General features: G+C 36.4%; 1 protein-coding gene across 2 annotated transcripts in view; it reads right to left on the reverse strand.

Annotated features, from left to right (window-relative positions):
- Nucleotides 1–1,937: 1,937 nt before the first annotated feature.
- LOC131036684 (uncharacterized) overlaps nt 1,938–18,017 on the reverse strand; it is a 67,325-nt gene continuing 51,245 nt past the window's right edge. The window contains exons 8-9 of one of the 2 annotated variants that reach the window (XM_057968634.2): nt 2,554–2,735; nt 1,938–2,452 (exon numbers count right to left, since the gene is read on the reverse strand). In XM_057968634.2, coding sequence (XP_057824617.2) covers nt 2,566–2,735 — 170 coding nt within the window. In that variant the 3' untranslated portion in view covers nt 1,938–2,452; nt 2,554–2,565. Of the gene's footprint in view, nt 2,736–18,017 lie in introns of both variants that reach the window. The other variant, XM_057968633.2, reaches the window with a different exon arrangement.

The following is an 18,017-nucleotide window of genomic DNA, read 5'->3' on the forward strand; positions in this document are numbered from 1 at the left end:
GTTTTGCTCTCAGATCATTGAGCAATTAACTCTTAGAATGACAACTTAAAAGGTGAGTGTTATGATAAAATGATCTATATGCTTATGCAACTAAGATCTATGATATTATAACAAAGCGTGTTATAATGTAGACTTTATGTTCTGATAATGAAACCAACATGCTATGATAATGATATTGTAATCTAAAATGCTTCTAAAATGCACAAGTGAGAAAGACTTGTGTAGCACAATGTAAACAACTTGATAATGAAATAACCTTGATCATGTGTAACCTTGATAATGAGAGCAAAATGTATGTAGCACCTTGATAATGAGTGAGTGAGTCCTATTTATAGAAGAAATAGACAATTGGATGGCTAAGATTTAATTGATTTAGCAAGGGCCAAGATTGCATGAAAAAGGTTTGATCCTCAATCCATGTTTACAATTTCCACCAATGTCAAGGTGACAAGTGGCATAATGAGAATGCTTGAGAGGAGAGAGAAGAGACATTAAATGCCTAAAAAGTCATGATGGCTACCTTAGAAGGTTTGGTTATGGTTAGGTTAGTGGATAAAGCTTAGTGGATAAAGTTTTTATCCAAATGATAAATGAATGTGCAAGGGTTAAAGAGTAACCATGGTCAAAACATCGAATGCTTGAAGAGACTTGAGGGTTATATGGATGTTTAAGTTAGAGGAAAAGTCTCTAACTAGGGGTCAAAGTCAAAGGTGGGTTAGTTAGATTAAAGTCTTTAAAGCTTAAGAAGACTTCAAGGGTTCACTTGTGGAAGGGAGAAAGCTTTTAATGCTTTTGAGAAGTGACTCCTCCCTACTCCTTAGTTTAAGAATGTACAAATGTTTAGAAAGGGATTATGCTAAATTAGAAGGGATTAAAAGAATTTAGAAGAAGAGTTGGTATCCAAGTGGGTTTTGTAGGAGAATCCAAGTGGGCATAGATTTTAGGATTTTAAATAAATATAAATTTATTTAAATGAGATAGGAGGATTTAATTAAATGTGGGAGAGAAATTTAATTAAACAAATGTGATTTATTTATCTAATTAAATAGTTTGATTTTGGATAAGTGAAATAAATTGAATAATTTATTTAACTAAATAAGGGATTGGAGTGAATTAATTAAATATTAATTTAATTAATATTTAAAAAAGGGGAAAGGATTGATTAAATGTGAATTTAATTAATACTTGGATGCATGATAATTAAACAAATAAAAAAATTCATTTAATCAAATGGACAGACTCCAGCAGAGCTGACAAACTATGCAGCAGACGTTAAATTCCCATCCAACGGATATCGGTCGATGAACAAAACACTTCTATCTATTAAGTAGATATCCGGAATATATGATCAACCTACAACAACAAAAATCATCCCCTACTGCCATTCTTCAAACTCATAATGATTGACATTCAGGAATTTGATAATGTAAACATTTCCATGTAGTTATGGTAACAATCCACCCCCCATTCTTACAGTTTTGAATGGGCTTGCTGAAAATTTGGATATTCAAATGCCTACTTTTTTAATTCTAAAGCTTGGTAGAAAACTGTGTAGAGCTTGCTTGATGAGTCATTAGTCTGCAAAGAAAAAAGGTTATTTCTGACGAGGATGATTCAATAACAAAAACATTTGAAAAATTTATAAATACGGGAAGCAAACTTGACAAAATAACAACTATGTCCAATTCTTCTTCTGAGAGAAATCATCGAACTTCATTTCACAGAATATTGGCAACGCCAGTAATTTTTTGTTTCATTTTTCTAAACCATTTTATTTGATTTCTTGATTTGATATAACAGGCATGTGCCTTCAAAACTGATAAAGTACAGATACAATGGTTGTGTTCAAAACACTTTCACACCATTACTATGCTATAAAAATCGAATGTCAAAAACTTCTGATCCATCACAAAAATATTTACGTGGGAATCAGAGGCTATATGTGAAGATTTCACTTCATTGTTATTCATATAGAGGTAAATGTTCTTTATGTTTCATCGCACCCTGCAACCATCCACAAAATCAAGATTGCATAAATCTTTTCTCACCTCAAACAATACCAGCAACCACAAATGCTCTTGACGTAGGGTTTTCAACTATACTTCTCCCTGATAGGTGGCAAAGTAAATTTCACTCGTAAAAGTACACAAGGACAAGATACTATCTTGCACTGAAACGCGAGCAGACCTCACCTAACTGAAACGAAACAAAACCAGGTGATATATTTATAATAAATCAATTTTTGTAACTCTGATATTATCTAGGCATGAATATGCAGTATGACTTCCAAATTGTTTTATCTGATCCTAATCAGTATTGGTATATGCAAAAAGACTCAGAAGAGAAGCTTTCCTTTCAATCCATCCATAAAGGGTTCCCTCCTACATATACTTTAATTTGCTCCATTGCTTGAAACAAGAAAAAGCTACCGCCTCATTCTGGACGGGATAAGCTGCGCAGTCAGACATGTCAAATTAGACTATGACTTTGAAGCTTCGTGTTTATTTTCATTATCACGTTGTCGTCATTGTCACATATTCATTTTTCAATTACCATATTATCCCATTATTTGATATTCATTGATTCGCCCATTGCCCGTAGCTCTGTAGCAATCTCTGAAAAGGAAGGTCTCTGTCCTGGATCAAACGACCAACATCTTTCCATCAAAGACCTCCAAGCAGGTTCACGGCACCAATCTGGAATTGTTGGACGCAATGTATTATTCATGATCCCCCCTACAATCCATTTGAGGCAAGTCATTAAATAATTAAAAATTAAATTATAGAAATTAGGTAAGTCAAACCATCAAATGCAGCATCCAAGGGGCATTGCTCTTATTTATAAAATATAAGATCAGGAACAATCAAAGAGCACAGATTCCAAAACATTTAAATGTATAATATGTTCAAAATACTTCCCATACGGTAACACAAAATCTCCTCAGAATATCCACGGCAAAATTCTGAATGTCAAATTACAAGTACTGGAGAAACAAATCTGTTCCTTCCCACTGCAATTCCAATCTCCTTTTAATCTAGACAGATAGCATTCTAAACAAGTAATTCTGAAACCTATCCTCTTGTAAAGAAGGCAAGGCAATCAACTGCTATTGCAATCCTTCCATCATTACTCTTCATGGACAAATTTATGATGTTATGTTTACTACTTCCACCTTGTCCGCCTAACTTGGGAAATGAGTCATTACCTTCCTTCAAATTAAATCTTTTAGCATATCCAGATGCATGTCTGCTTAGCTTACAATATCATGCATTCTAAAATGTGATGTTAACCATTGCAAAATATTTGAGAACAAAGCAAAGTAAAATAGATATCCCAAGTCCTTGACAAGCCAATTTAAAGAAACATGATACATTTAGCAACATCCTAGAAATCAAAATTTGGACAACCCTTTAAGACATCCATCTGCCTTGTTTCTTATATAAAATTTAGTATAGATATCTCAAATACATCCATCTATAAAATGCTGACACATATCAAAGTTATTTACTTTAAGAGTTATTTTAGTTTACTTCAAAACTATTTTATTTACAACATAAATATTTAGGCACATAAATTTTAATTTGATTAAGAGTTATTTTATTTTAATTTAGAACAATTTTATTTTAAAATATATGTCAGATGTGTTTTGGTTTCTACAACATGACGGTCCATGCCTTACAATCAATGTAGAATGCTTCTTGGTGTAATTATAGTTAAAAAATTAAATGCAATGGATGAAAGGCAGAGAGAAACTATAATCACTTTTATCAAAGCAATCAACGAGCCAATTGTTGACTACTGAGTTTGGTGGGCTTTCATACTGCACACTCCAGCTTTGATCTACCTCGCAGCTGAATAACATGAATAAAAGAGATGAGATAGGGTTCAAGTAATGAATTACTTTGGCAGAATAGATACCATTCAGATCTGGCATCTAAACCAAAAGAAAGTCTGTGATATCTGATGCAGCACCTCTGAACCATCTGTTTCAAGAAGCTTCTGAAACAAAGTGGTGAAATTATTGATGTTTCTAATGTTCAATTGAGAGGCACCCAACTGCCAGTGTAGGGGAAACGTGGTGGCCTCCAAAGGTTCAAACAAATACTTCCAGATCATTGTACAGGAAAAGTCGATTCGTGAATTATGCAAAAGATTATAGAATATGTTATAAGTTCTAGGGATTAGCATGTTTGCTCGCAGGGTATTCAAGAATGCAGCTGATGGCATCACTGAGGATCAATTGACCATCAACCACTCACTCAGGTCAGCATGCACAGACAAATGGAAAATTTTGCATGCACAAAATTTCTCACTTCAATGATACTGCAAAAAGGAACACATTAGCAACAAGCTGAAATAAAAAACACACAAAATTCATCTCATTTAAAAGTCTATTACACCGCCAAAACAGTGGCCTTCTTGAGCCCACTTTGTCTTCGAAATTTGTCAGCCACCTTACCCTTCAATCTCACCAGCCCACCAAACAACCAACCCCTTCATACTCTTTCCCAGAATGTAACCTTCTAAATACATATTATAAATATAAGAGGCAACTCTTCAAGATAAGAGGAGGAAACAATTCATCTATCTTTTGAATTGTACAGTATGGTATATATGACATTGGACCAAAAATATGCTAAATTAGTCACAGTATATCTGCAACGATAAGTAAAAAAAAAAATTCTTCATAGAAGAATATCAATATATAAGTCTTGAGTGCCCCAATCGTGACTGAAGCACCAATTACTAAGAAGTTCAATCAATTTTTTTGTAGTTATTATTGCAATAACACATGATTCTCTTCAACTTGGTGTCATGAGAAAGACAACAAAAATCTTGTCAATTCAATGGCACCCTTGCATCCCTCTTAAAAATTACTATGTTCCATGGGGATGCATCCCTTCGGAATTTCCACTCGTTCCCACACCAAGAACATTACAGGCATGTGTAGTAAACGTCCCCAAGGCCATTCCCTACCCAGAAAAAAACAAAACATCTACGATATATAAGAAACAGAGGGGATAGCTAGATGTCCCCTAACCATCCTGAGGAAGGCTAGTTGTTCCACACGGCCCAGCCTACAAAAGATTCAATTTTAAAATTAAAAAAGACAGAAATGTTAAAAAATGGAAGCAAGTTCCACAAGGACTCCCACACCCCTTTACAACCACCCTAAACTTGAAATTAAATACAAAACTCTCCCATTTGCCATTTTGTATTTTGGGAGAAGACAAAGAAAGAGAACAGCAGTAAGAAAAGAACAGCAATGAAAAAAATACAAGAGACTGAGAGCATCAAAACAACATTTGAGGTAGATTTACTATTCACTATTCATTGTTCATTTGCAGCTATCCTTTTGAATTTATTTTGTTTTCCTTCAACAGTTAGGTACTTCTTTTGGCTTTTTGTGTTATTTCAGTGCACTTGCAGCTGTTTCTTCCAAAATATAACAAAATGAGTAGCAACGAAGGTAGTGAAGGTGAAGAGGTTCAAATTGAATGAGGCCATTGAAGTACCGTGTGATGTCCCACCCTAAATCTGGGACACTATAAGTTGCAAATCTGTTTTTGTTCTTTTGTTTTCTGATTTGTTAATGATCTTGCATGGAATATATATTAATAACTCTCAAAAAATAAACTAGTTGCCCGAAGGAGATTATTAATTGGAAATATTAGAAATAATTGCAACTACCACAATCACCACTTCCAATGATAATTTCCAGATTTTATTGCAGGTCTGAAATTACAAGTTTTGCTGAATATGAGAGCAACCCAGTTCAGAAAATTGTATTACATATCAATTTTTTACATACCCAGAAACATGCCCTTCAATACAATGGTTAAAATACCTCTGTATCAGCCAACTGTAGGTCTGTAAACGGAAGCAGCCAACTAGGTGACTCAGAAATTAAGTTGCAACCTCGTCAAACATGCCTTTTCCAACCAGCAAATGGTCACAAACAGGAACTCTGACCTAGGCACTTACAAAGAGCAGAAATGATCCTTCAAAAACTAGGTGCTTGTCCTTGAAATCCCACGCCTCTCAGGGTGAGCTGTATGGCCTCTTTATGGACTGAGTTTGCTGATATTGAACCCAACCAACCCTGAAAACTGTCAAAAAAACAGCCTTGTCCACTGTAACTGAAAAATCTTGCAAACTAACACTGGATAGTAGTGGGAATGACCCCTCCAAGCTCCAAAATGATGCCAAAATGGGGTGGCCAGGCAAGGAGGCAGCTCACTCTGAAAATAACCAGCAAAAATGCTCTCCAAACTAATTTCTTTGTTGCTCAAATGAAACCCCTGAAGTAGGATTTCCTCACACACCCCGGGAAGGTCTTGCACTTCTGCAGGTGTGAATCCTTGTGAAGGATTTCGTCTTCGCAAGGCTGCTCTAAACCCTCAGGTTCAGCTAGCTCCTTAAGAGGCAAGGGAGAAAACATATAACATGCATACATACCCAAAATATCACTTCAAGTTGCCTTTTATGCCTCCTAATCCTTACGCCCTAATTAGGTTTTTCTCCTTTTTCCAACACCTCTTTAGGGTTTCTCACTTAAATCTGATTTAATTCTATTTTTTAATTATTTCCAACTTTCTTGGAGTGGCACCCAAGTTAAGTGACTTTTCTTTTCTTTTTTTTATTATAGTCACTTTATATTTCATTACCCTAAATTAAAGTTACTTTATCATTTGCAACTTTAATAATAAAGGTAAAATTAATATAAGCAATATTACCAATCACTCCCTGGGTACTCTAATCACTCCAACCATGCTGACTGATCCTCGAGACGAACAACCCAAACCTGGGTCCTCTAATCATCCGTGTTAGTCTACGAGAACCCAATGATAGACTAACCCTGATAACTGAAACTGGCTATGAAGGGGACTTTACATACCGAGGGTTCATCTAGGTATGGGAGTGTTGCAAGTGCTATGGATTCAAATAACCCATTTGAATGTCCTTCAGCCCTCCTAAAACTTTATGCAAAGGGTCCCATTGAATCCTAAAAAAACCCTTCTGCAATTTGAAACAACTATAGACAAACACAAGGAAAATAAACTCGAGGGAAGGTAGAGTTTGGTTATGTCATTTGGGCAACAAGAATTATTGGGGAAGCTAGGCTTATAATCATTTGTTGTGCATAAACAAACAAGGATAGAAGAATACGAAAAACTAACCCTAGCTAAAAAGAGCAAGGTGTCTAAGTTGTTCAAGGAGGGTGTGGCAAGAAATAACAGAATGTCAGCAGAGACTATACAATCTAGCATGCCATTGTCCACTCCAAACTGTAGATGTTGGGATTCAAAAAGGAGAGAAATCCTGTAGATGTTGGGATTCAAAAAGGAGAGAAATCTACAACAGGAAAGAGAAGGCCAAATTTTTCTTTGCCCATGCCATCCCATTTCATGTGGCACGTTCTCTCTACTTAAACAAATATTAAAAAATACAAATGCCAAGATACATAGCATTCCCATAGTCCGTGATATTAATAAGAATTCTTTTGGTATTAACGGTTTATAATTTTTTTGCAAGCATTTCGGATCACTCCATGATCTATCATCGAGATGAATAATATCTAAGGATAGATCAAAAAGTCATCCAAAATGTTTGCAACAAACTAATGCACGGTTAAACCAAAAGCACTCTTATCAAATAAAATGACTCTTATCAAATATAAATGTTGTTGGTCCCTCATATGCTCCCCTGGAAAACATAAACTACGCAGCAACCTTCTTGATAGAGAGTATTCTAAGGTGAGTTTGTGATGAAAGACATGAGGTAAACTTGGCTAAAAATGGGCTGCACTGTTATCACGGAGGGTTGGACCAATAGAAAATATCAGCCAGTCATCAATATCAGTCACATGTGTTATTGACTCTTATTTTCATACAGCTATTGATTGTTCAAGTAGAAGGACGCACACCTCCAATTTCATATTTCGAAGGATGCCATTGAAGAAGTTGCACCTCAAATATCATATAGGTGGACATCAATTCAGCAAATACATGTAAGTTAGCTAGCCTGATGGTGGAGGATACTTGCAAGCAAATTTTGTGAGCTTTGTGGTGTGTTCAGGTGGTAAACAGCACATTAAAAGACATGGGGAAGATAGATTGGGTAAAAAGGTAGGTGGCAGAAATGAGAGATACGTAGATATTCATTTGCAACCACCACACCTGCTCTCATTAGGACTTTTCCAAGGAAGGAATTCCTCAAAGTCATGACAATTAAAATTGCCAACTATTTTATTTTGTTAGAAGATACTATAGTTAATAATATTAATGCAAAGTGGGGTACATAGCCAAAGGCAAACATGGCTAAAGGAAAAAGTGTTGAAGTAAATGATCCTTAATGATGATTGGTGGTCCACAATGAAGTAAGAAATTTCAAATTTTATTATTATATCAATCTATTAATGGTTGTAACTTGTAACTAGTAAACTATTTCATTTTTTGTACTAGCACTAATATATGCAACAATCGAAAATGGTTGTGCAACAACTAGAGACTTGTGAGTAAAAAGTGAAGACCTGTTTTACAACAACTCAAGACTTTGGGCATAACATTGTCATTTGAGTCTTACTCTTTTTTGAAATTTATATTTGGAAATATGTTTGCTCCTCCATCTCATCTATTGTGAGGGCAGCCATTACATATGCTAATACAAACTCTCCTAGTCTTGGGGAGATTCATAGAAACAGATACGGATATGGCCATCAAAATTCTATGGGAATTTTGAAGTGCTAAACAAAATTACTATCAAAGACAAGTTCTCTACTCTTGTAATTGGTAAACTATTAGAGGGATAACATGTTGCCCACTCCTCCAAGTGAGATTCACAGTCCAATTAATGCCAAATTTGCTTATATGAAGCAAATATATCTCAAACTTTTCAAACAAGGGCTGATTATGAATTTTTAGTGATACCATTTAGCCCCACAAATGCACCATCCACATTCCAAAGTCGGATGAACCCAAATTACAGCCATTTGTAAGTTCATATTGGCCGTCTTCAATCACATTCTTGCTTATGGTGAGGAATGAAAAGATCATCTAATCCACATGGACTGGACCCTACAACCCCTATCAAAAAAACAATTATGCACAAAGTGTTCCAAGAGTTCTTTTGATACTATAGAGGTGGAATAACTTGGTCGTAATGTTCCCTTTTTGAAATAGGATTTAATAATAAGCAATGATAATAAAATTAAAATGTAAAAGAATAAAAAAATTATATTAAATTATAAATATAAAAGAATCAAATTAAACATAACCATAACTAAAATTTCGTTAAGTTTAATGAATGGTCAAAAGTCATGAGATGAAAAGTTGCGACTCCTTCAAACATGAGATATAAAAGGGAGAAGAGATATTCATTTGAAAGGGGGAGAAGGATGGAGGAAGAAAGAAAGAATGGAAGATGTGTAAGAGGAATGAGAAGAAAATAAGAAATCGATTCCTTCAATAAGCAGAAATGATGAAGGATTGTATCTCTTTCAAAAAGTGGTAATTATGAAAGGTTGTGACCCTTGCAAAGAGGCAGACATGGTGAAGGGGTGTGACTCTCACTCACATTGGAAGATATAAAAAGGAGAAAGTCTCATTTGAGGAGGACATCCAAGGGATATCAATTTGGAGAATAATTTATAATTCTCAAAGGGCAGCAATGAAGATTGATGACTCATTTCTTATGAAGAGGTGTGACTTCCCACAAATGAAGATATAAAGAAGACAATAATTCAATTAAGAAAGGGGAATTGGAGGAATTATCCTAAGATCAAAGGAGACAAGAAAGTCAATGGATCAATATCTAATATCAGAATTAATAAGGGTGAAAATTAGCAGACTTTGATATCAACAAGGGCAAGATTTAGGGCAATCCCAAAAGGAAACATTGCATTGATCATATTGTCTTAGTAGATGTTGAGGTAGATCCCGATAAAATGGAGGACATGCAAAATTCGCCAAACCAAAAAGTCTTTGGGGCTTTTAGGTCTCACCAATTATTATTGCAAATCCATCAAGAATATAATAAAATCATAGCTCCTTTGACAATAATGCTAATAAAAAATGCATTTGTGATGTGTGAATCACTAAAAAGTAACTTTGACCTTCTCAAAAATGTCATATGTACCACACCTATAGTTGCCATGCCCAATTTCTCCAAATTGATTGTCACTAAAAATGATGTTGCAAGAGTAGGAATTGGCATAATGATGATGCAAGAAGTGCCTTGGCATTCACTAGCAAGAAAAACAATCAGTAAAAGCTATGTATGAGAATGAAATGTTAGCCTCAAGTATTTCTTAGAACAATAAGTCTCTTCACCTGAACAACAACAAAAAAGGTCCCTAAATCATTGGGTTATGATTATAAACTTATCTACAAGGAGAATATTGTGGAAAATGCCCTATCTTACAAATTTCAAGGCCATGGGACATTATGTGTTTTATTCTTACCAACTCCAAACTAGTTGCAGAAGTTCAAACAAGAGTGGTAACAAGATGCAAGGTTCAACAAACCAATCATCAACAAATAATCAATCCCATAGCTAAGCTAGGGTACTCTTGGAATGGAATATACTTCAATGAATTCCATCTTCAAGACAAATTGTTACACAAATTACATGCATCAACATCTGCAAGACATTCCAGTTTTGTAAAGACATATGGAGCAAAAAGAAACTTCATTTGGGATAGCATGAAACATGATATAAAAATATTTGTTGAGTGTGATAAGCATCAATGCCACAAGGGAGAAATTGTCAAAACTTTGAGCACCCTACAACTATTATCCATTCTGATTGTGGTCTGGACAAATATTTCCATGGTTTTTATTCAAGGGTCGCCTAACTCAAACAGAAAATCCATAGATGGAAGAATCACCGAGTCTTGAATGCTCAGCAAGTATTTATGCCGAAAACTTGCACAAAAACTCGCAGAGTTTTGGCAAGTTTTTTACAAATACTCAGCAAGTTTCTAGCTAAAACTCAGCTGCATAAAAACAGGCCCAAACACATCAAAAAATTATCTTTTTTTTTTCTAAATTAGTCTCATTCTCTTCATCAAAATATATACATGAAATATAACATTTAAGTGTAAGTCACATTCAATAAAATGTGACTTATAGTTTAAGTTATATTTCATGTATATATTGGCAGGATGTTTGAGATTGGTTTCAGATCTCTAGGAGTTATAATGCAAATTATAGGTTTTGGAAGATATTTTGAATTTTCAGACTTAGTCAAATTTCAATAATCATTAGGCTCCTATCAGCATTCTCTCGCTCTCCTATCTCACTCACTTATCTGCCTCGAATTCTAGACCTATCTATCTCCCTATCACTTTTCCTCTATCCTCTCTCTCTATCACTCTCTATCTCATTCTCTCCTCTCTCCCCCAAGATCTAGACCTATCTCTCTACCTCTCTCTCTCTAACCCTTAGACCCCCACGAGGGGTGCTACCCTCAACCTCGTTTTGGTGAGGTGGAGGAGCCACATTAGACTCATAGGACTAGACCCTCTAGTTCTACCTCTCCCCTAGATTTCACTAGAGCTGGGAAGAGGGAGATGTAAAATGTTTTGATGCAGTATTTACTTTTAGTTTTACAAAAACAATTTGCTATTTCATTTTGTTTCAAACTATCAGCCATCAGCATTCCACATGAGGATGCCATTTTGTACCCAATTTGCATTTAAATTAATCAAATATATCTAGACTCGGCTTGTTTCTTTTGTATACTCATTTATTGACTCATTGGATGCATCTCCTCATTGAATTTTGCAACAAAAAAATGCATTTCTAATTAAATTTAAGCAAATTTTTAAGTTGCCAAGTTTTTTAGGCCTTGGCGAGTTTTTGCTTTTGGCAAGTAGTTCAACTATGAGCAAATCAATTATTTATGTGGAGGTTGATCATCACTCTAAGTATGTCCACTTTAGAAACATTGCTCCATCCTTATAAAGCCTCAATAGTGGCACAAGCCTTCATTAACTAGATCCTATATCTTGATGGTTTGCTCACTTCTATTGTCTATGACTATGATCCCACCTTCACAAGCAACTTTTGGCAAGAATTATTGGAGTTCCCAAGAATGCAACTGAATATAAACTTGATATGTCACCCACAAAATGATGGTCAAATTGAAACAATCAATAAATGCTTCAAGACCAATTTGCGTTACTCCACTTTAAAGCAGTAGATTCAATGGGCTAAGTGGCTACCCCTTGCAAAAGGGTGATACAACACTTCTTACATTACTTGTTGAAACTTAGTAGCTTCGGTAAGATAAATGATTGAATGAGAGACTTCATTTATCTCTCATTCAATCATCTACCTTATCAATATAACTACAACTAAATGTAGACCTCATGATTAAATAAATGAGCTTGTTATAATCAGCTTATATGCATAATCGATCATACTATAATCATATTACTCATGTTGTGATTGTAATAAGATCAGACCAGACATAACTGTCATAGCTATCATATGATAGCATCGATTGATGCTATCATATGATAACTATAATAGTTATCATCTTAAATCGCACATTATACCGATCGATTATCTGATAATTATATTGTGACATAACCCGATTGTTTATCGGATGATTATATTGCTTGACGTGCCCCGATTGTTAATCGGTTTAATATGTTAAATGACATGACCGATAGTTATCGGTATAACACTTAAGTGAAGCGGTGCCTATGCACTGATCAAGACATGCAAGGCATGCCTTGATCGGTGGGCATGGCCTATAAGTATATGTCAATGAAGTGTTGTAGAAGCATAGAAATAATTAATGTTATCTTCAGCAACCTGTGACATAAGAAGTAACAGAAAATATCAGTAAAAGAATAATAATAATATACAACTTCAGACTTGAACATAAATTTGAATATCATTTACATGGTATCAGAGCCACGTTGATCGAACCTAAGGCACTCAAATTTGAGAAGTTCAAACCGAAGATATAAACATAATATTTCCCATGGCTAAAGCTATCAGATTTGAGGACAGACTTGAAGGAGGCAACAATTTCTAAGCATGGAAGTTCAGAATTAAAATGATTCTAAAAGAAAATAAGGTTGAATCATTCGTAAAAAGTTGAATCTAAAGAACCAGAGAATGAACTTGACAAATCGACATGGATTGAGGGAAATTAAAAGGCCATGAAGATCATAGTCGATGGAGTAAGAAATCACATCATGCCAATAATAACAAAGCATGAGACTGCCTACCATATGTTCAAAGCACCCGAAATGCATTTGAGATAAACAATGCAAGTAGAACCCTGGCTCTAAAAAGGGAAATAAATCATATAAGTACGAAAAAAGGAGAGCCAATCAATGCATACTTTATGTGGATATCAGCTCTAAGGGATGAACTGGCAACGCTTGGATATGAGATCCAGAGCAAAGAGCTAACGCTCATTGCTCTAGATGGGTTGCCTAGTACATGGGAAACATTCGTCCAAGGCATTAGTGCAAGAGCTAAATATCCGAAATTTGATAGGCTAAGAGAAGATTGTCTTCAAGAGGAGTCAAGGCTAAATAAGAAGGGGATCACACAAAAGAACATAGATGAAGATCTCCATGTTCTAAATACCAACTCCAACAAGAAAAACAAGAAGAAAAAATTCAAGAAGAGAAAGAACCGACATGAGAAAAGGTCATCTAAAAGAGATAACTCTCACATTCAGTGCTTTAGGTGTGATCAATATAGACACTATGCAACAAGATGTCCAGATAGAATCAAACAACAAGCTACATTTGCAAAAGTTAAAAGGGAAGAATATGACTCCGAGAAGCATGTATTCTACTCTGCCCTCTCCAGTCAAGTATCCAATAAAACTAACACATGGATCATTGACAGTGGGTCTTCAAGACACATCACTGGGTATAGAGAATTATTGGATTCCATGTTAGAAGAAACTGATGAGGAAGTAACCATTGGTGATGACTCTGCACATCTAGTGAAAGGCGTCGGTACCTACACCGTTAAGCTGAAGATAGGCATGTCTCTTCAACTCATCGGAGTTTTATTCGTTCCTGGCATCAAGAGGAACTTAATCTCCATATCTGCACTTGAAGATGATGGGTACAGAATAACATTCATGAATGGTAAAGTCCTAGTATGGCCACAAAACTCTTCCATCAAGAAGGCTACAACCTGTTGACGTGTATTTTGTACACCATCATACACAGAATAAAATACCTAAAGGCATCTTATCCTCTCTTGAATAAAGTCTCTAACTGCTGAAGATTCGCATGAAGGATCAGTTAGGATGACTCCAATGTTCTGGTTAGTAGGGTCTCTACGTGTGGATAAGCACCAGCGGTATGATGTGATTTGCTGTGTCCTCAAGGGGTCTTATGCTCCGAAAGCTTGAAATTTTACTAAACTAAGAAGCATTTCAAAAAATAACAAAAGGATAGAATTTTGCAAGAAATCTAATCTAATCTAACCCTAAGAATGACTTCATGTGGACAAGACTTAGCAAGATTCTACCAACTTCAATTTCGCCATAAAATAACAACTCAATTGAAATTGATGCGATCTTCTAAGGTAACAAATGATTTTCAACGCATCAAAGATCAAAGACACTACCACGAAGGTACATATCCAAGATACAATAATGATTGAAGGTTAAGTGATTCAAATATTTCCAGTCGACCACGCAAGGCGTTCCTACAATCAGCAAGAAGCTAGTGGTTTGGATTACGAATCCTACCAAAGATCAAGTCTCACACTATGTCTTTCAAATTAACACACTACTTTGATTGAGCATGATTCAAATGAATTGAACAACCATGAAGATAACCAAGAAAGTTGCAGCAAAACACCATAACTTCAATATTTCATTGATTTCAAAGTCATCATATACAACAATTGTTTGAATTCCTTTCCTCAAACTCAATCTTGCTACAAAAGTAAAAATTGCTTCTAATCTCTCTAATACATCAAACTTTCTCTCTAATCTCTTAACTATCTCTATTCTCTAATTACCAAATGAAATGAAAATGAGGGTATAAATAGCATCCTCAATTACAATGAACAGTCCAGATTGAAAGCAGATCAACGGTCGAGATCATGACACCTAAACCCTAATTAGGGTTTGTTACAAATGGCCTCCTTTTTACTGAACAATATTAAATGCATAGCCAAATATTAAATTTGGCACAAAAACCTAGGAGACATAAACCAATGACAATTAAGGTGCCATGTCATCTATAACAACCTCTCATCTAAAATCTTATTCCCTTTCCAATTCTCTTTTTTAGCATATGCAATGAATCTTGATACGATTCCTTCGATCTCTACAATTGGAATCTCGGGAAGATTCTTCATACTTTCTTCCAAGTGGATGACCTGATCGAATGCATCAAGAAGAGCTGCGTCCCATGAAGATTCAAGTTCCTTTGTTCTTTCAATCAGGAGCATGGTGGCAAACATCTGATCATATTGCTCGTCTGTGATATTAGTGTCCTTGCAAAAGATGACCTTGATTCTATCCTCTAATTCCTGCATATCCACATCTGTCTCAACTTCGATCCTCCTGCCAAGAATGGTACGTAGTACCTCAAATACTCTGTCCTGGATCGGGTTGATCACCTCCTCAACATGACTACATCTAGTACTAATGTCCTCGAAGAGAACTTCCTTCATCTGGAGTAAGGTGGACCACTGAAGCAAACTGTGAGATCCTCCATCCATGATCTTTTCTTGCGCTAAGACCTTCCTTGATGTGTGTCTAATTACTTTCAAGACAGGAATGATAACATCTTTGGTATGAGCAAATGCGGCTACTGTTATCAACAAATTGTGGATTATCTCAAGAACCTGGATAGCTTGATGAATAGTCTTCATCATCCTTGTTACAAATTCTACGACAACTGTATGAGATTTATCCATCCAAGTACTCGTACGCTGGACCATATTCCTGAATCTTTCTGCCTCATTAATTGATTGAAGGGGAAGTGCCTGCACTGGTGATCTAGCTGGATCCTGACGTCCCAAAGGTTCATTGAGATGACTGAAATATGTCCTCCATGCACCGACCTCTCTCTCAAGCTTTCTACTCTTCTCCATTTCTTCTCTAAGCTTGTCCTTCAATGCCTCAAAGGAATCTGTGGCATCATCTAGTGTCTGCTCAGCTGTGGATGGACCTAGCTCAAATGTCTCTACATCATATTCCTCTGCTAAGATCTCACCTTCATACTTGTCTACTGCCGGTGTAGCTATCTGTAATTTTCTGGATCCAGTCTCATCTCTAATCATCTTGGACATCTTGGTAGCCTTTCTCTTCTCTGTCACTTCCTAGGAATGTCCAACAAGGCTCTCTAAATCAATCACATTGTCCTCGTCCTCTATCACGATCACCTTCGTTAATCTTTCCTTCAACCAATCTGGGATGGCCGATCTTGTCTCTTGAACCTGAATTTCCTTATGCACTACTTCTTCTTCTCTGGGAGGAGATGGTACTTCGTTATCTTCTTTATCTTCATCTAGCTCATAATCCTGGAGAGATCCACCTGGTGACCTTTGCGGTGCCTGTCCTTCTTCCTGCCTATCGTTCTGTACCATCGACTCCATGGATTCTTCCACCTGAAATGTTCTCTTCTCTGGTCTAGAAGAAGTACCGGATGAACGATCTCGGCTGGCCACTTGTTTCTTCTTGGAAGATTCTCTCTTTCCAGGTCTCTCTTTCCTCTTCGAACCTCTTGGATGGAGATCGCCTTCACTTGCACTTCGAAGGTTACCTTCACCTGAATTTCTAGGATTAGGATTGCCTTCGCTTACACTAGCTCCACCTTCAGCTGGTTTCTCTTCCAAAGTGAAAGTCATATTTATGCCTTGCTCTCTCAACTTCTGATGCTGTACGTCAACCCATCTGCGAGTACAAGACAAGACTGGAGCCATCAAAGCATCCAAATCCACAACCTCGGGCTCATTCCAATCTAACCTTACTGTTTTGCTTTCTCGATCATAGGATGACTGGATATGTCTGCCACTGTCCTGAGCTTGGTCGGCCACTCTGTAAATCTTGCATTTCTTGATGAAATCCAAAGGCAATCTAGAATGCATTTTTCGTTTCACTTCAAGATCATCTAAGAGATTCATCATAAAATCTTCTATCTGAAACTCATGCTTAAACTTTCTACCGACTGTCTCCTCTAAATGTCCATGTGGATCAAAGCTTTCTCTCAAAGCAAAGGATAAAAAAGAATACAAGGCTAACTCCTTCTCTGCGTCATCCATGGCTAAAGCATTAGGACATACCTCAACTGAATTGCCCAATATAATAGGTACCGGAACTCCATTTCCATGTCTGTGTCTGAATGCCTTCGCATAAGCTGCCAACTGTCTTGTTACCTCAAGTAACACAATTCTGTCTGTCGGATATCTTGGCAACATGTATGGAGGTGAAGGACATCCATGAACTCTGATATAAGTAAACTTCGGAAATTGAATAAACCAAGCACCATACCTCTTTATTAATTTCTGTGCATCCTGAGATAATCTGTTGTGAATCCCACCTTGCAACGTCCTTGTGATGTTCATAGTGAAGGTATCATTAACTAACTTGTAGTTGCTTCCTGGCGGATGATGCAAGTGGACATAAGAATCACAAACTCTGAACTCGTCGGGTCCTCTTCCAATCACTCCTCTGTGAGGTAGTCCTGCGTACTCGAAGCTCCTGATCAAGGCATAAATGACGTATGAACTCATGTGGAAGGACTTGGTAGCTTTGAGTCTCCTCAACTGTACGTCCAAGCAATGGCTAATTATTCTAGCCCAATGAATTGTTCCTTTACCCTGAACTATCACCTGAATGAAGTAGAACATCCACTTTTCAAAGTAAAAAGCTTGAGGTGCACCTGTGACTCGGTTGAGCATTGTAATCAAATCTCTGTACTCCTCCTGGAAATCAATCCTGTGTGGTGTGTTCGGGATCTTGCTAAGACGAGGACGACTCTTGAGTAACCAGTTCTTGTTGATGATGCTTAG

Source organism: Cryptomeria japonica, chromosome 1 (assembly GCF_030272615.1).
Source record: "Cryptomeria japonica chromosome 1, Sugi_1.0, whole genome shotgun sequence".
Classification (NCBI taxonomy): domain Eukaryota; kingdom Viridiplantae; phylum Streptophyta; class Pinopsida; order Cupressales; family Cupressaceae; genus Cryptomeria; species Cryptomeria japonica.